At 55.6% G+C, this 26,451-nt stretch overlaps 1 protein-coding gene across 17 annotated transcripts in view; it reads right to left on the bottom strand.

Moving 5' to 3' along the window:
- SMARCA4 (SWI/SNF related, matrix associated, actin dependent regulator of chromatin, subfamily a, member 4) overlaps positions 1 to 26,451 on the bottom strand; it is a 100,381-nt gene that overhangs the window by 24,868 nt on the left and 49,062 nt on the right. For 13 of the 17 annotated variants that reach the window (XM_030820842.1, XM_030820840.1, XM_030820839.1 and 10 more), the window contains 15 exons: positions 26,150 to 26,271; positions 23,656 to 23,806; positions 21,064 to 21,227; positions 15,287 to 15,353; positions 14,607 to 14,717; positions 12,301 to 12,543; positions 10,635 to 10,748; positions 9,824 to 9,931; positions 8,783 to 8,869; positions 7,939 to 7,985; positions 6,342 to 6,508; positions 3,436 to 3,599; positions 814 to 1,041; positions 464 to 562; positions 129 to 206 (listed from right to left, as the gene is read on the bottom strand). In XM_030820842.1, the coding sequence (XP_030676702.1) occupies positions 129 to 206; positions 464 to 562; positions 814 to 1,041; positions 3,436 to 3,599; positions 6,342 to 6,508; positions 7,939 to 7,985; positions 8,783 to 8,869; positions 9,824 to 9,931; positions 10,635 to 10,748; positions 12,301 to 12,543; positions 14,607 to 14,717; positions 15,287 to 15,353; positions 21,064 to 21,227; positions 23,656 to 23,806; positions 26,150 to 26,271 (1,950 nt within the window). The remainder of the gene's footprint in view (positions 1 to 128; positions 207 to 463; positions 563 to 813; positions 1,042 to 3,435; positions 3,600 to 6,341; positions 6,509 to 7,938; positions 7,986 to 8,782; positions 8,870 to 9,823; positions 9,932 to 10,634; positions 10,749 to 12,300; positions 12,544 to 14,606; positions 14,718 to 15,286; positions 15,354 to 21,063; positions 21,228 to 23,655; positions 23,807 to 26,149; positions 26,272 to 26,451) is intronic. The other 4 variants (XM_030820843.1, XM_030820841.1, XM_030820838.1 and 1 more) reach the window with 1 other exon arrangement.

Below are 26,451 nucleotides of genomic sequence, written 5' to 3' on the forward strand. Positions count from 1 at the left end.
GCACTGTGAGCTGTCCCTGGCTCCCTGACCTGCTAGGGACACCACCATGGGCACTAGGACCTCTGCTTTGCTCCTGGTGGCAGCAGAGTGGGATGCCCGAACCGCCCCATCCAGCCTGCGGTGCTTACCATGAACAGATCAAACTCCTCCTCGTGCCGGGCGATCATCTGGTTGACGGTCTCGTCGTCAGGCACCTCGTCTTCCTCCTACAAGATTGCAAACTGTCAGTGCCACTGCGGAGGCGCTGGGGTGGGCGGCGTCCGAGCTCAGTGGCGAGCGGCGGCGTCCGTGGGAATGAGCTGGTGGTCCCGGCACGGCTGCGGTGGATGGTGACCCACACGGCAGCGAAAGGCACACACACGCACACGCACACGCACGCTCCGTGGGACCAGGGCCCTTGCTGGCCGTCTCAGCCGAGAAGCCGAGGATTGAATGGGCATGGAGACTGAACTACCCCTCTCACCTTTAGAGGTGGCTCCTCCAAGTCGGGGTTGACGCCCGCTGGCGGAGGGGCAGTGTGGGCGAAGCTGGCACTGCCGCTGCCCGTGCTGCAGTGTCTGCTCTGTGGATAAATAGAGGACTTCAGTCTCCAGGGCTGTCAATCCGGCGTCTTTCACCAGCAGTTTAGAAAAAAAAAACCACTTCAAAGAAAAAGCAAGTACTCATCCTCTTTCCGTTCAGCCCACACTCCCTTTACTCCAAAGGGATGCAAAAAAAAATAAGAGTGCAAAAAAGGTAAAAAAACAAAAATGAAAGCCGCTCATGCGTCCACCATTCACGCTGGGGAGGGGTCGGGGCCGGCGCTGGGCTCACCTCGTCCTGCTCCTCGTGCTCCAGGATGGCCTGCAGGAAGGCGCGCCGCTCGTGGCTGGAGGACTTCTGGTCGAACATGCCGGCCTGGATCACCTTCTGGTCCACATTGAGCTTGTACTTGGCCGCAGCTAGGATCTTCTCCTCCACGCTGTTGACCGTGCAGAGGCGGAGCACACGCACCTCATTCTGCTGCCCGATGCGGTGGGCTCGGTCCTGCGCTTGCAGGTCCTGTGGGAAGAGGTGCCAGTCAGTCCCAAAGGAGCCCAGGAGGTCATAAAAGGGAAGGTGGCCTCTGACACTAGCTGGAGAGGTGTGGTGTGAGTGCCACCCTCAGCCTGACAATTCTGCCCAGCCTGACCTGCCGCCACACGAAAACAGAGCTGGTGGAGCCTCGGCCGCCATGTGTCCCTGGGGGGAAGGGGGCTCTCATCACGTTCCTCCAGAAGTGCCACCTTCTACCTTACTGGGACCCCACAGATATTCAGGAAGAAAGCACCAACCCCCAGGGGATTATATTCTCAAGCAGCTCCCGTGGCAGCGGCATAGCTCCCCACAGCGTGGACTTGCACAGTTGAGCACCATTTACAGGATGGGGCCGAAGCCCGGCCGCGTTGTGGCAGTGCTTGGTTTGGCTGTGGGCCCTGCCACTCTCACAACGCACACAAAACTGGAACCAGGTCTCACCTCTGTGAGCCTCAAAACTCCCTCGGCTGACATGGGGCCCATCCCGTGGCTACTGCATGGCTTGAATGAGTGAATAAGCACCAGGAGTGTGGCCCAGTGACTGGTGTAGTCAGCTCCCAACAACGAAGGTGCTGTGGCTGGGCTTTTTTTTTTTTTTTTTGAGACGAAGTCTCGCTCTGTCGCCCAGGCTGGAGTGCAGTGGTGCGATCTCAGCTCACTGCAACCTCTGCCTCCCGAAGTTCAAGCGATTTTTCTGCCTCAGCTTCCTGAGTAGCTGGGGCTACAGGCATGCACCACTCTGCCTGGCTAATTTTTGTATTTTTAGTAAACACAGGGTTTCACCATGTTGGCCAGGCTGGTCTCGAACTCCTGACCTCAGTTGATCCGCCCACCTCAGCCTCCCAAAATGTTGGGATTACGGGTGTGAGCCACCGCGCCCGGCCTGGGTTGTTAGTTTTATCATCACCCCAGCACAGTACGAGGAGGCTAACACGAAATCCCGTATCTGGGCCCAGGAGCTGCGGGACCAGGCTGAGTACCAGTGATGCTCCGAAACTTAAGACTGGCACCCATGGGGTGGCAGAGGCCACAGCTGGTGGGGACCAGGAGTGCTTTGTGTCTGCCGCTCAGCCCTCCTGCCCTGTCAGCACACTTCCTAGCAGGGCCAGCCCTCCCCAATGCACCCCCAGTCCTGAGGTGCAGCTTCTGCCTGCTGCAGGCCTGCTAACCGGGACACACAACCCAACCACCTCTCAGGAAACTGGCTGGTCACCAGGGTCTGGGCAGAAGCTACACCCCAGCCTGATCGTAAGAGGGGCCACCAGGGACCACCATGACATTCACCCATCAGACGGGCGACAATTTACACACTGAGAACGCTGGTGCCCTCACGCTGCAGGGAAGGGCAGGGCACGTTCACACCCTAGCGATAGGAGTGAAACCACTTTGGCAGAAGCAACCAGAACATGAAGAGGACAGTGCCTGGGGTGGAGCGACCCCATGTCTGAGGGCTGAGCAGACCTAGGGTGTTCGCACAAGCACTCCGAGAGAAAGAGGGACCCTGCTGGGCTGGTGACCAGGCTGATCAACAGAAAAGCCGGATGCCCTGCCAACCAGAGTTTGAGAGCAGATGTCCAAGGGTGGCCATCTGCCAGGACGCCTGGTGGCCGATGAGATGGCTGGGTAGCTTCCGATGTGCACTCGGCAGTTGACACCCACTGCTCGGTGGAAGAGGCACATGCTAGGCCACGCCGCATCTGTGTTAATCTCAGTACACACATGTGCGAAGGCAGACGGGCTGGCAGAGGCTCAGAACAGAGCAGGGTTGGAGAGGAAGGGAAAAGGGACTCCTGACTGTCACTGGTATTTGCATGTTAAAAACAACAAGAACTTATTAGTCTTGTAATGAAACACAGAGAAAACTTTAACGCATTTTCAAATTCTTGTAGCTATGTAACAGCATGACCTTGTATCCACCGATGCCAAGGCCCATGAGGGGTACATGGTTATGGAACAAGAGGAAGTAAACGAGGTGGCATGGAGTTCACCCCCAATTGTGTCTGAACAAGCGCCAGTGTGTGTGCTCACAGGGCACACTGCAGGGGCCGCCCCACAGTGACGACACAGATTGATCAGGGTACTTTCCACCTCTTCCTCATTGGTGCCATTCCAAGATTTAAGAAAAACCAAACCGACGGATGGCTTATACACTGCTTTCCCAATCAGAGGGAAAGGCTGTTTGTATTTTGGGAAACAGAAGGACCCTGCCTCTTTTCTCCCTGATGACCTATGGAGACATGGGTGCAGCTCCTCCCAGCTCCTGGGGTCCAGGACAATGTGGAGGAGGCTGGAGGACCCTCAAGCCAGGGCTGATGTCTCCTCGAGGTTTTGCAGGCACCCCCTTCCTTCTCCTCAACCTGGGGCCCAGCCTGCTTTTACCTGGTGAGGATTCCAGTCGCTGTCAAAAATGATCACAGTGTCTGCCGACTGGAGGTTCAGGCCGAGCCCCCCGGCCCGGGTGCTGAGCAGGAAGATGAAGTACTCGGAGCCGGGCTCGTTGAAGGTTTTCAGCAGCATGCCCCGGTCCTCCGCCTTCGTGGTTCCTGACGGGCACACAGGAGAACAAGGTCAGTGTGGTGACCTCAGGGGCAGAGTGGGGACACCAGGGAACACCTGCTTCTGAGAGCAGGAGCAGGATCAGCACCTGCCAGCATCCCCAGATCCCCGGCTCTGCACCCTCCACACAGGCCTGTGGGCCACTGGCGAGTAACCAGATTTCCAGTGTTGCACCACAAAACGCCTCTCCACACATCCCAGAAATGAAAACAGGCCCCACTGGGGGGACCAGAGGAGGCGGGCCTGGAGCACAGAGTCCGTCATCCAGCCCACAGCTAGGCCACAGCGTCAGCACAGCCACCACCACCACAGCCCTGGACTCTCTCCCCTACTCTACCCCGTGCCATTCCATGGGGAGCTGGAGACACAGCAGCCAATGCCGGCAACACAAGGGACCTGGGGGTGGGTGGACAGTGACTGTGGGTGCACCTGCCTTCAGCCCTGTCTCAAAAAGTTTTGTGGTTCACAAAAAGAATCTTCTACGGTAAGAGCATGGGGACCTTATAAAGGGGCTTGTGTCCTTTCTGGCAGGATCAGTGTCCCCATGCCCCAGAAAACCCAAGTCAAGAAGCCAGAGCAGGTCTCCTGGGTGACAATCCAGGATGCCCTGCAACATCGACACTCCCTGGGCTGCTGGGAGTTCGAACGGAGGTGCCCCTGAACACTGAAGTCATTTTGGTGATGAAATAAAAACTGGCAGGCTGGGCGCGGTGGCTCACGCCTGTAATCCCAACACTTTGGGAGGCTGAGGTGGGTGGATCGCCTGAGGTCAGGAGTTCAAGACCAGCCTGGCCAACATGGTAAAACCCCGTCTCTACTAAAAATACAAAAAAATTAGCTGGGCGTAGTGGCGGGCACCTGTAATCCCAGATACCAGGGAGGATGAGGCAGGAGAATCGCTTGAACCCAGGAGGTGGAGGTTGCAGTGAGCTGAGATCATGCCATTGCACTCCAGCTTGGGCAACAAGAGTGAAATTCCGTCTCAAAAAAAAAAGAAAAATAAATAAAAACTGGCCATTTCCTGCCACCAGCCTACACATGCCCAGGCACGGTGCAGAAGCCCATAGTAGCCTGGCCATCCACCTGCCGTCCCACCCTCTTTCAGGCTCCAGATGTGCCTCTGGTACCCCAGCTCGGAGGAGAGGCTGAGGTGAGGGGCTACCCGGCTCCCAGATGCCAGCCCACCCATGGGAGATGCAGTCTCAGGAGACTTCACTGAGCTCCTGCCCTTCCTCTACTCTCAATGGATTCTCTGTCCCTGTGGCCATGACCACATCACATGCAGAGGACACATGTGTAGTTCAACTGACCAAAGTCCTTATCCTTATGGAGTAGCCAGAAGGGCACTGGGATGGGTGGGAACCGGGCTCTCTCCGGGGGGAGTCAGGGACACGACACAGATGGGATGGCCGTCAGGAAGCCTTGGCCCTCTCGAGGATGGGAGAAGCCACTGGAGAGACCGTAGGAGAGGAAAGGGTGGGGGGTGGCCCGGCCATGAGGACCCTGAAAGGGTTTTGGTTTTCAGCCTCAAAGCAGTGGGAAGCCCCCAAGGAAGAAGGCAAGCTGGGGAGACCCCTGCAACAGACTCGTGTCTGTAGAGTGCTCCTGGACAGAACCCTGGGGAGGATCTGTGGGTTGGAGAGACGCACAGGGCACACTCCGGGTGGCACCTGGGCAGGTTGGCCCAGCAAACATGGGTCCAAGTGATCAACGGGAAAAGGGGTACAGAGGTCTGGGGTGTCCTGCCATGAGACAGACCTTGCACGGGAGCTTCAACAAAGGCTCTGGGAGGTCGTGTAGGGAACAACGAACTGGCTGAGCTGTGTCTGTCCCAGCAGCTCATGCTCGTGTTTCTCGTAAGCCCCGTTCTAGTAACTCCCGCGGAGAACTCACTCCAGGGCCTCCCTGACCCACTGGGACTGACAGACAACACGTCTCACGTGCCCTGTCAGCATCTCACAGCCTATCCTCCCTGAGCTCCCGTGTGCTGGGGCAGGCGGGCACAGAAACGCAGGCGGTGACCTTTCCCATCAGGGACCACAGGGCAGGGGGTCGGGCTGAGAGCCTCTCTATGGCAGCTGCTGCTCCTGACTGGCAGTGCTTGCTTCCCTCCCTCTGTGCTCGCCACAGAGTCTGATTCCAGGTCCAGGCCTGACCTGTGGCAAGGTGGCAGTCACTGGGCTGCTACGAATGGCCCAGGGATGGGCATGCGGCTCACAGCAGCCAAATGAGAGCCAGCCTGGGACCTGCCTTTGCTGGGGACACTGGGCAGGTGGAAAGGAAGCCAAGATGGAAGAAGGCAGAGCAAAGAGCTGGAGAAAAGTCTCTCCAATATCACCTGCATGCCTGGATCCAGCTGTGCCTGAAGCATGTCTAACCTCCTGGGGTTAGAGCTGTGTAAGTCTATTGGTGCATTCTTCCCTGTGTCAACATGGTATGGAATTCTGTTACTTCCAGCTAAAAGTGCACAGGGCACCCCTTCCCCAGTGCGCCCAGCATTGCTGTGGAAAGACTGTCAGCCCAGGAGTCAGGACACCCGGCATCCAATCAGGGCCCGTCCCAGTGCCGAGTGCCCAAAATGCTCAGCCTGTGGCTAGGCCCACTCTGGCCACTGGACCCAGAGCACCTGGGCCTCACCCTGCCTCACGGGAGGGAATGCCAGTGAGAAGCTTCTGAGGCAGCCGCAACGACAAAACCCTGTGACAAACACCTCACTGGCTCATACTCACCATCAAGCCTGAGGTATTTAAAGCCGCGATACGCAAAGTAATCTTCCATGATGGTCATGAGGGAGGTCATTTGGCAGAACAGCAGCACTTTGTGGTTGGTTGCTCGGAGTTTGGGAAGAATTCTATCAAGAAGCTCAAATTTACCCGAGGCTCGGTACAGGTCCAGCCTGGAGTATGGAGGAGGCAGGAGAGAAGGCGCAGGATGTTAAACCTGGAATCCTGCAGGCAGGTAAGGCAGGAGGTGCATCGCCCGCCTCCAGGCCAGGAGCCGGGTTCAAGGGCACAAACATGCATCCTAAGCAGACGTCACCCAAAGCTTCGGCAAAGCCATTTCCCCCAACTGAAATAAGCCTGGCCACCCTCGCTGGGAGGCATATCACCAGGGTGGCATATGTACTTCTTGTCAAACCCAGACACTCATGAGGATGAAAAGAGGAGCTGTGAGTCACGCGGCCGGGACAACACGGGGGTGGAACAGGGATGCTCCGGGAAGCCAGATCTTGTCCCCTTGCCCGATAAAGAAGCCCCAGGAGCAAACGCCACATGCTCTGCTAGACCCCATGCTCTGCTAGACCCAGGAGGAAGGGCCACCTTGGCTTCTCACATTCCCTCCGGCCAACACCCTGAGTGTTGTAGATGTGGACACTGAGGCTGGCAGGGGGACAAGGTGATACGGCTGACCACATGTCCAAGCCAGGCCTCCAGGCCTTAAAGCCAGGTGTATAAGACCCTGTTCCACAACTCAGTATAAAAAAACACATCAAAAAGAATTTGTGATGTTTTCATTAGGCGCCTCTCTTCTTGCAAATGGCTTACTACCCCAGGGGAATTGAATGGAGGCTTTAGCTGGAAGAATGCTTTTAGCAAGGTTCTTTGCAATGGTGAAAATCTAGACACAGCATCCACATCCATTAGGGGCTTAAAGGAGTCTGGGCTGCCCCTTACAAAGGGTGCTATAGAAAACACCCACATGATGTAGAGTGCCTCTATACTAGTGAGCAGAGTTTAGGCTCAGAGAGGTTAAGAAAGCTGTCCAGAGTCACAGAGCTTGGAGGCAGCAGAGCGGGATCTGTAAGCCAGGTCTGCCTCAGGAATCCTGTCTCTTGGGGTTAACAGTGGTCAGCTCTCCAAGCACTAAAGACTTGTATAATGGGGCCGGGCACGGTGGCTCACACCTGTAATTCCAGCACTTTGGGAGGCCAAGGCGGGTGGATCACTTGAGGTCAGGAGTTCAAGATCAGCCTGGTCAACATGGTGAAACCCCGTCTCTACTAAAAATACAAAAAATTAGCTGGGTGGTAGGAGGTGCTGGTAATTCCAGCTACTCGGGAGGCTGAGGCAGGAGAATCGTTTGAACCCAGGAGGCGGCGGTTGCAGTGAGCCGAGATTGCGTCACTGCACTCCAGCCTGGGCGACAAGAGCAAAACTCCATCTCAAAAAGAAAAAAAAAAGATTTGTATTCTTTGGATTCTTCTGTATTTTCTAATTTTCTGCCTTTGAAATTGGACAACATAACAGCAGCAATAAAGCCAACAAAACAACAGAAAACCTCTGCGTGGACCACCTGCCCACCCCATCCAGTTGGGAAGCTTCTCACCCTTGGACGATGCCGCCAGTGAACCCCAAGTGCTCGGAAAAGGACTCCTGCAAGGCAAGGAGAGAGGGGTCAGTGACAGGCAGAAGCGGGCCACCGGGCCCCGCTGCGGTCCGCACACACCTCTGGTGCTCAGAGGACAAAGCCCCCACACTGTGTGCTCGGCACGGGCCCACGGTGGCTCTGAGACCAGACACAGATGCCAAAACCATCTCTCTTAGTCCACTGACATCCTTTCCCTCACACTCCTCCAACGAAGGAAGGGACATCCCATACAGCACTCTTCACACCCTGAGTGCACGAGGACGTCATGGGGCTACAGCCATGCTCAGGGTGCTGAGACAGCCCCAGGGGCTCTCCTGGTGGGCAGCAGGGGGTCTCCAACGACCCCGACACTTTACACCAAGAAACACGAACATATGCATGCTTCTAAGAACCCAGATTCTCAAAGCCACCATGACCCAAAAGGGTTCTGATTCCCCCATACTTCACTGAAGACGGTGGTGACTCGACGCCCCACAATGTGAGAAAAGCCAGTGTGCCAAAGAGACACAGCAGGACCCCACTGTGGGGGGAAACGTCCCCAGAGAAGTCTCCAAATGCTCCTGTTCTCTGAGGGCAAGCTTTCAGGGCCCTGTATTCCTATCGCACGTTGCACCCTAACTGCTGGGATTCTTCCCATAAGCACTGGCGAAGCGAAGACCAAACAAGAAACAGACGTACAGGCATTACCTAATGAAAATATTCGAGTCTATTTTTAAAGAGCTGTCGAGGAGAAGCAAGCCAGCTCTGCCTAGGAGCTCAGTGGACAGCAGGCCCTGAGCCGTCCCGGCCGCGGCGGGCTCACCTCGATGTGCTGGAACATGTAGGGGTGGTTGCAGATCTTCCGCAGCTGCATGATGGTGTTCATCAAGGTCTTGGTGCCGCCTTTGCCCTGGAAGGCAGATGAGAGGGTCCCAAATGGGGTCTTGCCCTCCTGGGGTGGGGTGGGCTTGGTAGATGGGTGGGTGTTGGGAGAAGGGCCGTGGGGATGCTCTAGTGGGGAAGAGTGGCTTTTGGCACAGCAATTGGGAGTGAGGAGATGGCAGGCTGGAGGCCTGGAGGCCCCCAACAAGCCCTAGGAAACACATCACTGCCTGGCACAGCAGAGGGCAGATGGCAGGGACAGGGCCAGCAGGACGGGACAGAAACAAGACAGGCAAAGGGCTGAGGCGGAGTCCCCGATGCTTTGTGATGCCAGCTTTGTTCTGGGTACTGCTACTGTGGGGGTCCCTAGAGGGTCTCAGCCGGGTAAGCCATGACTCAGGAGGCTCCTTGGGCTCCAGGATGAGAAAGGAGGTGGGGGCGGGGGGTGTGTGCTCTGGGCTGGGAATGGACTAGGGAACACAAAGCTGCTCAGCTCAGGGGAGGAGGGGCACAGACACAACGTCTGGGGGAGGCCAGGCCAAGGTCAAGGCCTTGGGGGCAGAATCAAGGGGTCTGGTGCATTTCCTGGGAGGATAATTTCACTCCTGGCAAGGAGAGCCAGGCAGGTGGGGCCTGGGATTCTCAGAGCAGCCCCTGAAGGAGACAGCCTGCTCCCTTCCTTTCACTTAATAACAGATAAGGGGGGCATTCTAGAACACTCTAACCCTGCTGGGGTTAGTGCTGGGCCCAGGCTGCCAATTGCAGAAGGAGCCAGTGTTTCATAGGCAAAGGAGAAGCCACTGGCAGCTGAGTCAGTGTGTCCTGACACAAGCCACCAGCCATCATAACCAGGGCTGGCCAGACACCCTGGTGATCATGACCAGATCATGACCCGATGGTCAGAGCACGTTCTGCTCCGCCTGCCACGCTGCCTGCCTTGGACACCCAGTGGGGAATGCAGTTGGGGGACTCTGGGGCCCACCTTCTTGTCCTTCTCGGAGCCGTCAGTCAGCAGCACGCCCTTGGCCTGCATGTGGCGGTAGAGCACTCGCTGCAGCGCAGACATGTCGCACTTGATGACGTACTCCACCTGCAGGAGACACATAATGCTCACGAGGGCCCAAGGTGGCTTGAGGCCTGACTCCCCCCATCTGAACCCAGCTCTGACCCCCTTGGCCCTGTCATATGAGCTCTGACCAGGGCACATTGGGGCGTGGGTGAGGAGACCCCCACAGCTGGGGAGAAGAGGGGAGACCTGGGCAATGAGAGGAAGCACCAGGCAGAGATACCAGGGGCATACTGGGCCAGAAAGAGCCCCTCAGCCATCTTCTGGGGGCCTCTTCACAGCCAGCCAGGAAACAAAGAGCAAGAGGGGCAACTGCGGCCGGGGACCCCGAGTCCACGGGTCTTGCTGTGGGAACTGGGCCTGGGGGTGTGGCTGCAGTAGGCCTTGAAAACCCAGAGACATGATGCGCGGCCGGGGGGCAACCCCAAGCCCACGGCCCCTCCTGATGTGGCCAGGAGAGCCCGCACAGGCACCTGGCCCCCTTACAGGAAGTGGGATTTTGTGCTCTAACCTACTGTGAGCTATGTGAGCCTATGAGTGCTTTTCAATCCCTACGGCAGAACAGCAGCATAGGGCTTTAAAGACCCAGTGGCGTCATCACCACCCCCAAGCTGGATTGACCAGGGCAGGCCTGGGACTGTGGGGAGAGGCCCTGAGCGTGCCCAGCCCTGGAGAAAGCCCCCACATGAGGCTGCTTCACTGGTGGCTCCCCTCAAAACTCCGTCACCTTTTCGGGCAACTGGGCCTCGACTTCCTTCTTGAGTCGTCGGAGCAAGAAGGGCCGCAGCACTTTGTGGAGACGCCGGATGATGAGAATGGTTTCCTCCTCATTCAGGTCCACCTGGAACCCCCCAAGACAGGAGAAGCAAGCGTTACCTCCAAAGGAGGGCGACGGAGGTCTCACTAGAAGGTGCGGATGTGGGGACAGGGTGGACGGGGTTCCCTGGGGTGATCTTGCCCTTGGCACGTGGCTTTTCAGCCTGCTTTATGCTTTCTGGGAGCCCGGCAGGGCACCCTCTTTCTTAGGAAATTGTGAGGATCTGGTTCCCTCCATGTAATTCCTGGGACATGGAACCGCAGTACCCAGAGCACCCTGCTCCCTGTGCCTCACCGGAAAGACCCCTGGCAGCGGGCATGCTGCTTCTCCACGAGTAACACAAACTGCAGTGTCCACAGACCCACCCCACGCCAAGCTCACGCCAGGAGCGCTGCAGGGGCCAGGCTGACCACGTGGGGCTTAAAGTGGGTGATTCTCAGGGAGGGCTCTGCCACTGGGAGCCCCAAGGGACTCTCATTCAGCCTGGGTGGAACCGGGTGAAAGAAACCCTGACCTCCCACGGCGCCTACTCCTCTACTAAAAATTAACTTTTAAAAGTTTTTAATTAAAAAAGTTAAAGGAAAATGAAGACGACGCCAGAACTTTTCTTCTGTTGCTTCTCTGGCAATCCTTTGGCAGAGCTTTTGCTCGGCTCAGAAAGTGACGAAACTATAGCATCAGATCCTGGCCTTTGGTGTGGGGGTCCCGGGAATCTAAAAACTGGGGACTCCTTTATCACGAGGCTTTGGGGAATGCCTCGATTTCTCCGTCAGAAAAGTCTCTACCTTGACCAGCAGCCAAGAGTGCAGGGAACTCACGGATGAGGCCAGGAAGGCCCCAGCTGCCCTCGACCTGTCTAAGGTGGGAAGAAGGGTGTGGGCCCAGCTGTCCTGGGCAGGGCACTTCGAGGTCACCTCTGTAGTTCTGCCCACACTTCAGCATCTGGCTACTTAAACCCCTCAGCAAGAAACACAGCCCGTCCCACAGTTTCAACCTCCAACAGCAAGAGGGGGCTCTAGGCTCAGGGATCAGTGCTGGTGTGGGACCACTCATCAATGATGATGCCGCCATGCCACAGTCTGGCTGATGGTGCCACCCAGACACGGAGACACACTCGCCACTGCGCTTTTTGAAAACAACGTAAGACAGAACCTGACCATACGGCCCCGTTAACTGGAATCTTCCGTTTCCTTCCCACTGCCCTGAGGGTGAGTTCTGAGGGCACCTAAAGGCGCCTACAGCACGCTGCAGCCTCTGGCTGTGCTCTCCACACGCTTGCGGTCCCACAGCTGCCTCAGGGCCATCTTCCTCACCATCCCCTCTGCACCTGGAGCATAGCGTCACAGACGCCCCGAGCATTCCGAGATTCACCACCATGACCTCTGCCCTGCTCCCCTGGGGCCCTTGTGGCTGCCCCAGCCTTGGGTTCCAGGGCTTCCCTGCTCCATGCAGATGTGGACTCTCACCAGGCACCCAGCACAGGCCCAGCCAGCTGTAGCTGGTGCTCAACATGCTCCAACCAGCAAAGCCAGCCACACCCAGAACCGTCAGCATGGGCACAGCTGGACAAACCCACCTTTTCCCCAGTCATGGCAAAGGGTGCATTAAACCACTGCTCGAAGGTGCTGCAGCTCTTGAAGATGGTGGGCAGCAGGAAGTTGAGCAGTGCCCAGAGCTCGGGAAGCTTGTTCTGCAGCGGTGTGCCCGTCAGCAGCAGGCGGCGGGGTGCCACGTAGTGCGTGTTGAGCACCTGCGTCAGCTTGCAGTGGTGGTTCTTCATGCGGTGACCTTCGTCCACAATCATGTACTTCCAACGGATCTGCGGGCCCCAGAGTGGGCAATCAGGGCAGGGGGCAGCAGGTGGCCTGGCACAGGGGGAGAATCTCCCACTCTGCGCCCAGGAGCCAGGAAGGCTCCAGGTGGAAGAGTGCAGCTGGGTGGAGAGCACAGGCCTGACGTCCTGCCCCGGGGATGACTCACCGAGTTGGAGCCACACAACGTAGCCTCTCGCAAGCCTTGGGCAGAGACAGGCCCGTGACCCCATGACTATTGGCAGGCGAACAAAGCAAATTGCAAAAAAGTAATCTGGCCTCCCTGCAAAATCACACATATGAATCTACAGCACAGAAAAATGCCCAGAACATTCTGGCAGAAGATACATCTTGCTGACTGGGGGGTTTGTCCTGCTGGTGTGGACGGTCTCAGGGGAACTGGGTTGCTGACGGGTACATTTCTAATGAGCAGCCTGTGATTCAGAATGTGTGCCCCATGGGGTAGGGGCCGGCACCACTACATACAGGGCCATGAGGGTCGGGAGGGGGCGCAGGGGCCGCACTCAAAGAGCACTCCCACTGCAGGGTGATTACATCAACTGAGCCACTGGCAGGGGAGCACGGGGTTTCAGAGCCTGGTTCCTGTGCCTGCCAAAGGCCTGGCTTTGTAAGGAGTCAGCAGGGGTGAGCCACAAAGGAGGCACCTGAAGCACGGACCTGAGGTAAGAGCCTGCACGTGGGATACCCAGCTCCCTGGGCCTCAGTTTCCTCCCTTGTTGGCTCGGGGATAAAGTACCCAGTCCTCGGAAGGCTGAGGCAGGAGAATCACTTGAACCTAGGAGGCAGAGGTTGTTGCAGTGAGCTGAGATTGCTCCACTGCACTCCAGCCTGGGCGACAGCCATGAGACTCTGTCTCAAAAAAAAAAAAAAAAAAAGAAAAGAAAAAGAAAAGAAAGCACCCAGTTCACAGCCCCAGTATTGTCACTCCAGCCATGCACTGAGAGGCAGGGCAACCCATAAACAGCTCCTCCATCCCCCCATCCCTGGGTCAAGAACTCTACTGTTAGGCCAGACACAGTTGCCCAGTGGTGTGTGAGGCCAAGGCGAGAGGATTCCTTGAGGCCAGGAGTTTGAGACCAGCCTGGGCAGTACAGCAAGACCCCAGCTCCATAAAAAATAAATTTAAAAAAGTTAGCTGGGTGTGGCGGTGCACACCTGTAGTCCCAGCTCCTCAGGAGGATGAGGTGGGAGGATCGCTTGAGGCCAGGAGGTCAGGCCTGCAGTGGGCCGTGATCACATCACTGCACTCCAGCATGGGCAACAGAGCGAGACTCGGTCTCAAAAAAAAAAAAAAAAACCAAAACACAAAAAACTCTCTACTGTTCAACACTCACTCAGCTGGATGTTTAGGAGTGAGACCAGGTACATCTTTACCTGCGCCCCTCCTCAAATGAGGAACATGAGTTTTTGGAGGCAGAGGGCTATGTCTGTTTTCTATCTGGGCCATATTCTCAGTCATCACTGATGGCCACACTGGGACTCCCCTCACAGTTTCGTCCCAGAAAAGGCTTCCAGGCCAGTAGGACCCTCACAGAACAGCCCAAACCAGCTGCCCAGGGCCAGCAGGCAGTCACGGTATTTGGCCCTTGAGCTCTCCCCCACACGCTGAATCTCAGCCCATGGCCTGTGGTGAGAAGCCAGGGCCCCAGGGAGGGACGGCTGAGGCGATGAGAGATAGGAGGACAAGACTGGTCTGGCCAAGGCCCCATGGGGACCCTGTAGGCGGATCAGGAGACGCCTTGGTACTGAGGCTCTCTGGGCAGAAGCCCCGAAAGGAGGCAGAGCGCATGCTGTGTAGACGGCCCCAGCTTCTGGGCCTGACTCAGGGCCTGCCTGGAGACAGTTGGGGAGGTAAACCCAAGGTCGCCCCCACCTGGGCCTTTCCCCTACACAGGGCAGCTGTCTTCACGCACATGCAGGTGGGACTCCGGGAAGATACTTGTAGGGGCTTTGGAGGGCAGCGTGACCCACGTGTGAGCATCGTGGTCAGGCAGCAGCAGCCCTGAAGCACTCGGCCCGTGGCCTGGCGTTTCCCATAGGGACACGCTACCTTGGCGAGAATGTGCTTGTCTTTGATGATGTACTCGTACGTCGTCAGCAAGACGTTGAACTTCCCACTCCGGAGCTGGGGGACAAAGGCCCGTCTTGCTGCTGGGGATCCCTGCAAGGGAAGCAGGATACACAGCTCAGCTTTTGGGGCCGGGTGGCCAGGTGGCAGGAGGGGCACAGGCACCCCCTGCAGCTGCCCAGTGACATGGCAGGGGGCTCGTCCTCACAGGGGTAGTGGGGAAAGGAGCTGGCAGGGCCGCTGGCCTGTCCCCAGACCTCACCATGCAGAACATGCACTGCAGGGGGAAGGGGAAGCAGCGCGGGCCAGCGGCAGCCGGGGCCTGAGGGAACTGTGCAGCCTGCACCGCCATCTGCACATTCCTGGTGGCTGACAGGCTCCCCTCTTCCTGGGTCCCCATCTCAGGCCCCTGAGCTGGCCTCTGAGTGCTGGCCACCATGCTCACTCCTGCCTCCTCCCCAGCGAGCTAATCTGCCCTGTCCCTGCCCAGTCCAAACTCCCAGACCTATGTGACTGGAGTTCCAGGCTGTCCTGGAGACTCCATGTGACTGGAGACGCAGCATTCTCCTCAGGTTCACCGTCCAGAGGTATGTGTGGACGTCCCACCGGCCACCGCCTGCACCTCCGTAGCAAGAGAGGAAACCTCAGTGGCTGTGACCTACCTTGTAAGACACCTTCACCACGGAGGGGGCCCACTTGTCAAACTCGTACGCCCAGTTGGACAGCGTTCTGATGGGACAAGGAAATGAGAGTCAAGTGCCGGTCTCTCATCAATGGCTCACTGTGCAAACCCACAGCCACTGGCTGCCAGGGGCAAGGCCAACACAGCCACAGCCCTCAGAGTGGGCAGAGAAACTGTGTTTAGGGCAGCTGAGGGAGGGAGGGAGGAAGAGAGACTGGCAAGGATGTAAAGGGCTCTGTCTCGGAGGGCATAAGGGAGGCCACTGGGAAAAGAAGGCAAGGCCCTTTAGAGTAAGTAGGGACACAGAGATGTGATGGGGGACAGAGACAACGCTGCCAGGGCTGGGGGAGCCTGGACCTGCTGCCGGGAAAATGCAGCTTCAGAGCACAGGCTTCATGCCCAGAGCCAGGCTAGCAACAATGCTGTGGAGACCTAGTGATATGGGAGACACCAAATGGTCTTTCTGCCACCCTGCAGCCGCAGAAGGTTCCCGACTGTGAGAGAGAATGAGGACAGTGAGGGGCGAGGCGGGGCCTGGCTCAGGTGGCAGGCAGGAGGACGGGGACAGAAGGGAGGGCAACTCATGTCTGCTCCCCTGTGGGATGACCAGGGCCGGGACGAGGGAGGACGTGCGTGGGGGCAGGCAGAACGCAGTGGGGAGGGGTGAGTCACCTGGGACCGACAGCCTAGAGACTGAGGAGAGGGTGGAGGCGGCGATAATGCTGAGTCCCAAAGGGGGCGGGCTCTGGGAGGAAGACTGGGGCAGGGAGTTTTTAGTGGGGGAGGGAAGCCACTCAGAAAGTCTAGACAGGATGGTCCATAAAGACAGGGCTCGAAGCTGGAGTCCCAGGGACTGCTCGTGGTTTACCCCCAAGCGGCTCCAGGAGGGAGGTGCTGTGTCCACCATGAACCCATCTCCAGCCCCCCTGGAAGCCACAGCCAATCAGGTGGCACAGCCAATAGACAGAAGAACGCATGGCTGTGGTGAAGGCTGGGGAAAGCTCTGAAGGAGCGTGGGGAGCGGGGGCTCAGCAGCCTTGCGCTTCCGCTGCCTTTTGCCCTGCCCACTCTCCTGGAACCTGGATGAGGCGAGAGAGGCAGTGCAGCCATCTTGCAACCATGAGGTAAGGAGCCTGAGGGTTGGGGTCACCCAAGAATGACTGGGCAGAAACCTAGGGGAGGCTGGGTCCCTGATGGCATCTTGGAGCCACTGGACCTGGCCCATAGGGCCTGACCCTGCGCTTCCACTGACTTAGGAACAGTGAAACCTCCCTGGAGTGATGGGGACAGTCAGCACATCAAGGGAGAAGCCGGAGGTGTGGGAAGCATCTGCACGGCGAGGGAGAAAGGCCAGGAGCAAGGGTCAGGAGGGGACTGAGGGGACAGGTCCCGGAGACAGAGGTCCAAACGGAGGCAGGACAAGCAGCAATTCCCAGTGAGAGGGCCGGCACGGTTGGATGCCCGTACACCGTAAACATTCCCTAGCGCGCGGGCCCTCTTCTGGCCTGCGGGAGCTGGCGTTCCACAGCGTGGACACTTGCCCAGGTGGGGTGTGGCATGAAAAGACTGCAGGAGCACCCACCTCACAACCTCACTGAAGCAGGGGAAGGAGCTGACCTCTATCACCCCGGAAATGGAATCTGACTGCAATCTGGAGGCCTGAAAACACAAGAACTGGCCCCAAGGCCTGCGCTCTAGTGGCTCAAGATGCTTCCCGGAGGTACAGGCTCACTACTCTGAAACTGTTGTCCACGGAAGCTGAGAATGGGCACACGCACAGGGAGGAAGTGTGAGAAGGAACCTGTGGTCCTCACTCAGAGCCTCAGACAGTGGTATGAACTCACGTTCAGCTTAACACAGAAACAGATGCCGAGGCAGAGAAGGCCTTTTAGACAATACGTGCACATAGCATCAGCACGCGGACACGAATTCTCCTGGCACTGACCACTGAGAGGGCCCAAGGCGCAAAGACACCCCAGAAGCAATAGGCCCATCCAGGACCCAGGTCTTGGTCCCCAAAACCATTCTGTAAGAAGGGAAACCAAGGCCCCTTGGAGAAATGGCTGATTTGAGGGAGTGGGCGGGAAATGGACTACACGACCCTGCTCTTGGTGCCAAAAAGCAACAAAGTCCTCAAAATTCACCTGATGCTGGGGGCGCGTCAAAGGACAGAAGAGCCAACTGAAAGTGCTCCCAGTGGCCAAAGCTGGATGGATTTGAGCCACAAAACAAAAAAACCCCAGCCACTGGTGCATAGCCTGGAGTACAAAATAAATATCCATGGGTCCATACTGATATTAAGAAATGACTGAATACACAGAGAAGACACAATTCTTCCAGGGAGAATTCTCCCAGGCCGAATTTGAAAAAAACTGAAGCAACGAAATAAGTATTTGCGTGAGTCCACACTGATATAATAATTACCCAAAAAAACACATGGGGGAGAAGGGAAAGCTCTTCCTAACAGTGGAATTTCAATTAATTTGTAGAGAAGAGCGGACAGAAACAGGTAACCATGTATTTGGCAACTCTCATGTAATTATATTTTCACGCAAGACTTATCTGATGTTTGCTGCTATAGTTTGGGTATTTGGCGCCTCCAAACCTCATGCTGAAATCTGATTTCCAATGTTGGAGGTGAGGCCTGGTGGGAGGCGTCTGGGTCACGGGGGCGGAACCCTCGTGAATGGCCTGTACTGTACTGGGGACGGGGGATGAGTGAGTTCTTGCTCTCTCAACTCTCGTGGGAGCTATTGTTAAAAGGAGCCCAGCACCCCTGCCTCCCTTGCCTCCTCCCTCCCCATGGGATCTCTACATATTGGTTCCCCTTTGCCCTCCACCAGGAGTGGAATCTGCCTGAAGCCCTCACCAGGTGCCCAGTCTTCCAGCCAGCAGAATCATGAGCCAAATAAACCTCTTTTTTTTTTTTTTTTTTGAGAAGGCGTTTCATTCTTGTTGCCCAGGCTGGAGTGCAATGGTGCGATCTTGGCTCACTGCAACCCCCAACTCCCAGGTTCAAGTGATTCTCCTGTCTCAGCCTCCTTAGTAACTGGGATTACAGGCATGCGCCATGCCTGGCTGATTTTTTTTTGTATTTTTGGTAAAGACAGGGTTTCCCCATGTTGGTCAGGCTGGTCTCGAACTCCTGACCTCAGGTGATCCGCCTGCCTTGGCCTCCCAAAGTGCTGGGATTACAGGCGTGAGCCACCGTGACCGGCTAAACCTCTTTTCTTTATCACCTAGACTCAGGTATTCCTTTATGGCAACATGAAATGGAGCAGGACAGATGCTGAAATTATTGGGGAAAGTAGGAAGAGAAATGGGATATTCACAAGTGTCGAAGTGCATTCCCACGAGATAGTTATTAATGGAAAGTGTAACTCCTAGGTTTACAGTGGGAAACCCAGCAGGCACCTTGCCCGAGAGACCGAGGCCTCAACATCTCATGCCTTCCCCGCTAATGCACATCAAGCAAGGCGTGGCGTCGCTCCACGCGATCACGTCAGACAAACCCAAATTGAAGGAGAGTCCACCAAAGGTCCGACCAGGATTCAACAGCATCAAGCTTGACAAGGACGAAGATGAAATGAGGAAGTGCCACAGGCATGCCACACAGACGTGACAGTGTGCGATCCTGGACCAGAACAAGGCCACTTGTGGGAAAACTGACAAGACTGGTTAATAAGACCTCTGGTTTGCTATTGGTAGTACGTCCATGTTATTTTCCTGGTTTTCATAATTGTCTTGGGGTTGTGAAAGAATGGGGAAGATAGGTGAAGGGTGCATAGCAATTCTTTACACTAACTCTACAACGTTTTCTAAGAATGAGGTCGCCGGGCACAGCGGCTCACTCCTGTAATCCTAGCACTTTGGGAGGCTGAGGCAGGCAGATCACGGGGTCAGGAGTTCAAGACCAGCCTGGCCAACATGGAGAAACCCTGTCTCTACTAAAAATACAAAAAAGTTAGCCGGGCATGGTGGCGTGTGCCTCTAATCCCAGCTACTTGGGAGGCTGAGGCAGGAGAAACGCTTGAACCTAGGAGGCAGAGGTTGCAGTGAACCAAGATGGCACCACTGCACTCCAGGCCGGTCAACAGTGCAAGACTCCTCAAAAAATAAAAAAATAAATAAAAGAATGAGATCATTTCAAAATGAAAAGTTTTTAAAAAAATTTTTTAAGCAAAAAATTAACAACTAAGAACCAAGGCTGCAAAACAACAGTACCCCGGAGAGCGGCGTTCCAGCACAGATGGTGATCTGCGAAGTTTGTAAGTGAAAGGAGAGAAAATCGGGAACTGCCACCGTACCCATCAGCCTCTGGGGGAAGAAGGGCAGAGGGGAGCCAGGAGGTGGGCAGAGCCGGAAGGAACAGCCACTGGACACAGACAGGGGACAGAGCTCAGGCAGGTGCAGCGGGAACGCTGTAGCAATCTGGGTCTGACCACGAGGGGAGGTGCAGCTGCTTGCAGCACTGTGCACGAGGAAGCCCTGCTCCTCCAGGGCAGTCTGTTCTACCCGCCATGTGGGACGCAGGGGGACAGAAGAAAGAAACAGCTCCACGGTAAACCTGGGAGGGTTCTGGTGTCCTCACCTTTCCTCCAGTCCTCCCTGCAACAGTCAAGACGTCAGGCCCACCCTATGGGTGTGTGACTCATGGGGTCCGGCTATCTTATAGGCAGGAGGGCATTTTCCCATGGGGTTGGGGCATGGGCACGCCGCTCACCAGCCTGCCAGGGATTGGGGGTGCGCTGCTGACTTGTGGCTGTAGTGGTCCCAGTGAGTGCCTGGTTGGAGTTAGGGGCTGTACTCTAGGGCCAGACCAAGTGCTATGCTGACGTTTGGCCAATCAGACCAGACTAACCCCCAGGACGGTGACTGTCTGCGTGCTGGACATGTGACTTGAACTGAACCAGTAAGAGCCAGCCCTGGGGCTTTCTGGGAAAACCCTAGGCAGGTCCCCCTTTAGGTGCAGGGGCTGAGCTGGGTAGAGAGATGTCGAGAGAGGTGGGCAGGGGGGCAGACTCTGTTTGCTGGGAGAAAAAGGCCGGTGGAGCCACGCTGGGATGTGCCTGAGGGCTCTGGTGGCCCTAGCAGGGCACTGCACAGTGAGGAAGCAGAGACTGTTCAGTGGAGCCTCAATGGCCTCACCCTACTTTTCTAGTGGGAGGTTCTTGTCTCCTGTGACTCCCCTGCATGGACTTTGCTGGTTGTGGGACTTGAAAAGGACACCAAGGACATCCCGGGAGAGGGACCCCAGGCCTCCCCAGGGGTGGAGGGGATGCGCAGTCATGCCCCCACTTGATCCGGGACCCAGAGGTAGAGGCTGTGATGGGTGGAGCTGTGCACAGCCCCGAGGCTGGTGGGGCAGTCCTGACCCCCAGCAGCTCAGGATGCGACTGTACCTGGAGACAGGGCCAATACAGAGGCAATGAAGTTAAAGCAGGCCTTTAGGATGCGCCCTCATCCAACCTGACCCGTGTCCTTCTAAAAAGAAGAGATAAGGACACAGACACGCATGGAGGAAGGACCACGTGAAGACACAGGGAGACACATGTAAGCACGTATCCCTGCAAGCAGGAAGAGAGACCTCAGGAGGAAGCAACCTGCTACACCTTGACCTTGGACTTCTGGCCTCCAGGAAAACAAATTTCTGTCATTAAGCCACCTCGTTTGTGGTATTCTACTGTGGCAAACTTAGGAAACGAACACAGGAGCGTGTGAGCGGCGTGCGGGGTGTTGCTGGCAGCGGGTACTCACGAGAGAGGCACGATGATGAGGAAGGGCCCGTTGATGCGTTTGTGCTCCATGAGGTACGTGATGAGCGCGATGGTCTGGATGGTCTTCCCCAGGCCCATCTCGTCGGCCAGGATGCCGTTCAGGTTGTTGTTGTACAGGGACACCAGCCACTCCAAGCCTTTGATCTGCAAGGACAGACGCGGCCACGGCAGGACTGAAGGCCGGGTCGGACACCAGAGGGTTCTCCCCACTTCAGAGAGTCAGACACCACCAGCCACGAGTTCTGCCTAAGCCACATCCCATCCTCTACTGCCTTTACCAAGGATTTTTCCTCTGAACCAAACCGATTCTTTATCGCTTAGCCTCATCCTTAGCAATAACATCTGTGAAGCTGCAGGGCAACTGCGCTAACGACGGACATGTGCAACATTTCTAATACACATCTCAACAGCTCATTCCCAACTGTTACACTGTCTGCCTGTCCATGCCCCACACAGCACACAGAAAAAACCTGCCCACACCACGGGACACTTGCACTCAGGAAACCACGAGGGCTTCAGGGCGACTTGGTGAGGAATTCACTGCCTGAACATCATTTCAAGATTAAGGGAGGGATTTCCAAAGCCTGGGAGCTTTCTGAAATACAGGCCTTAAACAGAAGACTATTTGCAAACTGAAGATAATGTTATGAAGGAAAATTTGGAAATTTTCATAATGGATTGAGGAAGTAAGTTCTGGCCAAGTTCTAATTCATTTTTTTTTTTTGAGACTAAGTCTCACTCTCACCCAAGCTGGAGTGCAGTGGCCCGATCTTGGCTCACTGCAACCTCTGCCTCCCGGGTTCAAGCAATTCTCCTGCCTCAGCCTCCCAAGTAGCTGGGATTACAGGCATGCACCACCATGCCCAGCTAATTTTTTGCATTTTCAGTACAGACAGGGTCTCATCATGTTGGCCAGCCTGGTCTCAAACTCCTGACCTCAGGTGATCCACCCGCCTTGGTCTCCCAAAGTGCTGGGATCACAGCCGTGGGCCACCGCGCCTAGCCAAGTTCTAATTATTTCAATTGCATAGGACTCTTGGAAAATTCCACTAACCATGAGATTGCCTTTGTTTCATTATTGTTTTATAGAGATGGGGTCTCACTATGCTGCCCAGGCTGGAGTGCAGTGGCTATTCACGGCGACTATCTCACCACAGATCAGCACATCAGTTTTGACCTGCTCCATTTCCGACCTGGGCAGATTCGCTCCTCCTTAGGCCACCTGGTGGTCCCCCACTCCTGGAAGTTCATCATATTCATGCTGAACTTAGTACAGACACCTGATCGACATAGGGTGCTACAGCTCAGAAGTCCTGGGCTCGGGCTCTCTTCCCACCTAAGCCGCCCAAGTATCTGGGACCACAGATGTGTGCTACCACCCCCAGCTAATTTTTAAAATATTTTTGTAGAGGCAGTGTCTCACTATGTTGCCCAGGCCCATCTTCAACTCCTGGGCTCATGCGATCCTCCCATCTCAGCCTCTTAAGTAGCTGGGACTATAGGTGCATGCACAGCTTTGAATGCTGATATTAGCACAAAAGGTTTAATAGTTGTCTTAAAGAAAGTTGGGGCCGGGCACGGTGGCTCACACCTGTAATCCCAGCACTTTGGGAGGCCAAGGTGGGCGGATCACCTGAGGTCAGGAGTTTGAGACCAGCCTGGCTGACGTGGTGAAACTCTGTCTCTACTAAAAATGCAAAAATTAGCCAGGCGTGATGGTGCGCACTTGTAGTCCCAGCTAGTCAGGAGTCTGAGGCAGGAGAATCACTTGGACCCGGGAGGCAGAGGTTGCAGTGAGCTGAGATCGCGCCATTGCACTCCAGCCTGGGCAACAGACAGAGACTCTGTTTCAAAAGAAAAGAAAAAAGAAAAGAGAAAAGAAAAACAACCAAACTGAAAACCAGAGAGACCTGTTCTTTGGTTGGAGTTGTACTGGTTGTCTTGTGGGGCCTTGTAATGAGCTCGGGATGGCGGGCCGCATTAAGAGCATGAGCAGCTCTGTTTCTTGACTGTCCCAAGTCAGGCCCAGGTGAAGAGCTTCAGAGCCACCAACTTTTCACCATCACACATGACCTGCTACCTCATCCCCAGAACAAAGAGCGGAGTCCAGGGCTGCCGGCTCCTAGATCTAAGCTCCTGACACTCGCCGTTTCACACCACACAGAGCTCAGGTAATCTGTCCTAAGCATGCAGATGCCCAGATCTGAGCTCCGGCCCTGGTTGAGCCCTACACACGGTGTGATGCTGAGGAGGTGCTGCACCTCTCTGCTCCTCAGGTGGCCCCGTCTCCTCCGTGAGGCCACTGGCGTGCAAATCGCTCCCACTCTGCCTGGCACGTCAGGCACCCAGTAGACACTGACTTTCTGCTGTTGCACTTCCTTCTGGTGGCTAACCTACCAGACCACATCTCTGCTTTACACATGGGGAAACTGAGGCTCAGAGGGGAAGAGTGCATTGCCCACAAAGAGCAAAAGGTGAACTCAGGTTTGCCTGAGGTCCCCAGGCCCCACCACCTGGGAACACCTGCACCGAGGCAGCTACATGGCGGTGGCCTCCCCACCCCCCACCTCACCTGGTACTGTTTGAGGACACCATTGACCATAAGCGCTGACTGCTTGTCCACTCTCTCGGTGACAGCGTGGGCCACGGCATAGTAGGACTGCAGGCCACGTGCAAGGGCCTGGGACACGCCATACTCATCATCGACATCTTGCTTGGCATTCCTGGGAGTGAGATGGAAGTGCCGGGTAAGGACACGCATTCCTATCTGTGACAAGGTGCTCGCTCCTGACACAAGCTCTGTGGAGTGGCCCTTTCTGCCGAATGACCTGTGGCCAGCACTGTAAGACACACAGAGGTGCAGCCAGACAGTGTGAGGCCAGGCAGGGCAGCCCACACTAAGCCTGAAGGGCCCAGACTGGACTCCTGGGAGCTCTGGGTCCTGATTGCACCACCACAGAACAAGAATTCTGTCACTCTGACGGGTGCGGTGGCTCACGCCTGTAATCTCAGCACTTTGGGAGGCTGAAGCAGGTGGATCACTTGAGGCCAGGAGATCGAGACCAGCCTGGCCAAGATGGTGAAACCGCATCTCTACTACAAAAAACAAAAATTAGCCTGGGCACAGTGGCTCACGCCTGTAATCCCAGCACTTTGGGAGGCCGAGGCAGGTGGATCACCTGAGGTCAGGAGTTCTAGACCAGCCTAGCCAACATGGTGAAACCCCGTCTCTACTAAAAATACAAAAATTAGCCAGGCGTGGTGGCAGGCGCCTGTAGTCCCAGCTACTCGGGAGGCTGAGGCAGGAGAATGGCATGAACCCGGGAGGCAGAGCTTGCAGTGAGCCGACATTGCGCCACTGCATTCCAGCCTGGGCAACACAGCAAGACTCTGTCTCAAAAAAGAAAAAAAAAAAAATAGCCGGGCGTGGTGGCGCACGCCTGTAACCCCAGCTACTCAGGAGGCTGAGGTAAAAGTATCACTTAAGCCCGGAAGGCAGAAACTGCAGTGAGCCGAGCAATCGACCCAGTGCACTCCAGCCTGGGCAACTGAGCAAGACTGTCTCAAAACAACAAACAGAATGCTGTCACTTGCCACAGCACAGAAAGACACTCTGCACCTAGCCAGACGCTGATCATAGGACCCACCCTTTCTAATAACAATTCATGAGCCTAAAGGTGAAAAGAAACACAGACTGAACAGGTTCATACAAAATCAGAACTGTTAAAATTTAGGCAATTTGTAATCTAATCTGAATGTTTTTCTTTTAAAAAGTAACTTTGGCCAGGTGCGGTGGCTCACGCCTGTAATCCCAGCACTTTGGGAGGCCGAAGTGGGTGGATCACGAGGTCAAGAGATCAAGACCATCCTGGCCAACATGGTGAAACCCCATCTCTACTAAAAACACAAAAATTAGCTGGACGTGGTGGCCCACGCCTGTTGTTCCAGCTACTCGGGAGGCTGAAACAGGAGAATCGCTTGAACCCAGGAGGTGGAGGTTGCAGTGAGCCAAGATCACGCCTCTGCACTCCAGCCTGGTGAAAGAGCGAGACTCCATCTCAAAAAAAAAAAAAAAAAAAAAGTGACTTTTAGCCACCTACATTTTTTTTTGGGGGGGATGGAGTTTCCATCTGTTACCCAGGCTGGAGTGCAGTGGCACTATCTCAGCTCACTGCAGCCTCCTCCCCCCCATTTCAAGCGATTCTCCTGTCTCAGCCTCCCAAATAGCTGGGACTCCAGGTGCACGCCACCACGCCCAGCTAATTTTTGTATTTTTAGTAGAGATGCAGTTTCACCATGTTGGCCAGGCTGGTCTTGAACTCCTGACCTCAAGTGATCCACCCGCCTTGGCCTCCCAAAGTGCCGGGATTACAGGCCTGAGCCACTACGCCCGGCCCTCACTTGCTTTTTAACAGGATCCATTAATTCCTTACCATAAGCAAGGATGAGATTAGTGTGTTAACTGTGATGTGTTACAGGAACAAAAGATGAGAAATATAACTTAAATGCCTGTCACAAAAGGACAGGCTACGAAAATGAGAATATAACGTGACACAGTATGACACTGCACACTGAGGACCAGACTGGAAGCACTCTGCACGGACAAAGGATGACCTCTGAGAGGGAAGGTTCAGTGAAAATAACAAGGTGCACACCAAGGTACACTGGAGATATGTATGCAAATGAAAAGACAAAAATATGCAAATTTTGCTTGCTAATGCAGACAGCATCTCTGGAAAATGACACACGAGGCTGGAAAGTTTCCCCAGGGAGGGCAATGGAAAGGGAGGGAGCTGGGGAGCAGAGAACGGGGGGAGGAGGGCTTCTCCCGCACACCTGACCGTACCTCGTAAGCATATGGTGAACCATGAGAATGTATTTGCTCTATTAAATCCCTATAAAATACATGAAACGTGAAGTAAATAAATTTGGTCTCTGTGGTTCCACAGTAGCAGCTGGCTGGACAGTGCTGAACATCAGCTAGGGATGACTGGGATTCTAGCCACTCCCACCAGCACCGCCTCACAGGAAGCTGCCACAGAACAGTGTGTGTCGGGACCCCTTACTCAATGATGTGCCGCGCGTCCACCTCAGAGACGTCATCGCTGTCTGGATCTGGAATCTTCTTCTTCTCCTCCACGGGCAGGGTGGGAGGCTGCGCTGCCTGTGGCTGCTCTTCCTCCTCCTCCTATCAAGAGACAAGCCCACGTCACCTCAGTTCATCCCCCAGAGAAGGGGACGGGACTCCCATGGGGAGAACATAGTGTTAGAAGCAAGTGATCTTCTTACAGCCCTCACCCCCTCTACCTATCCTGGAATGTGTGATGTTTGTTATTTACATCTTCGTTTTAAAATTATGTATTTATTA

Source organism: Nomascus leucogenys, chromosome 10 (assembly GCF_006542625.1).
Source record: "Nomascus leucogenys isolate Asia chromosome 10, Asia_NLE_v1, whole genome shotgun sequence".
Taxonomy (NCBI): domain Eukaryota; kingdom Metazoa; phylum Chordata; class Mammalia; order Primates; family Hylobatidae; genus Nomascus; species Nomascus leucogenys.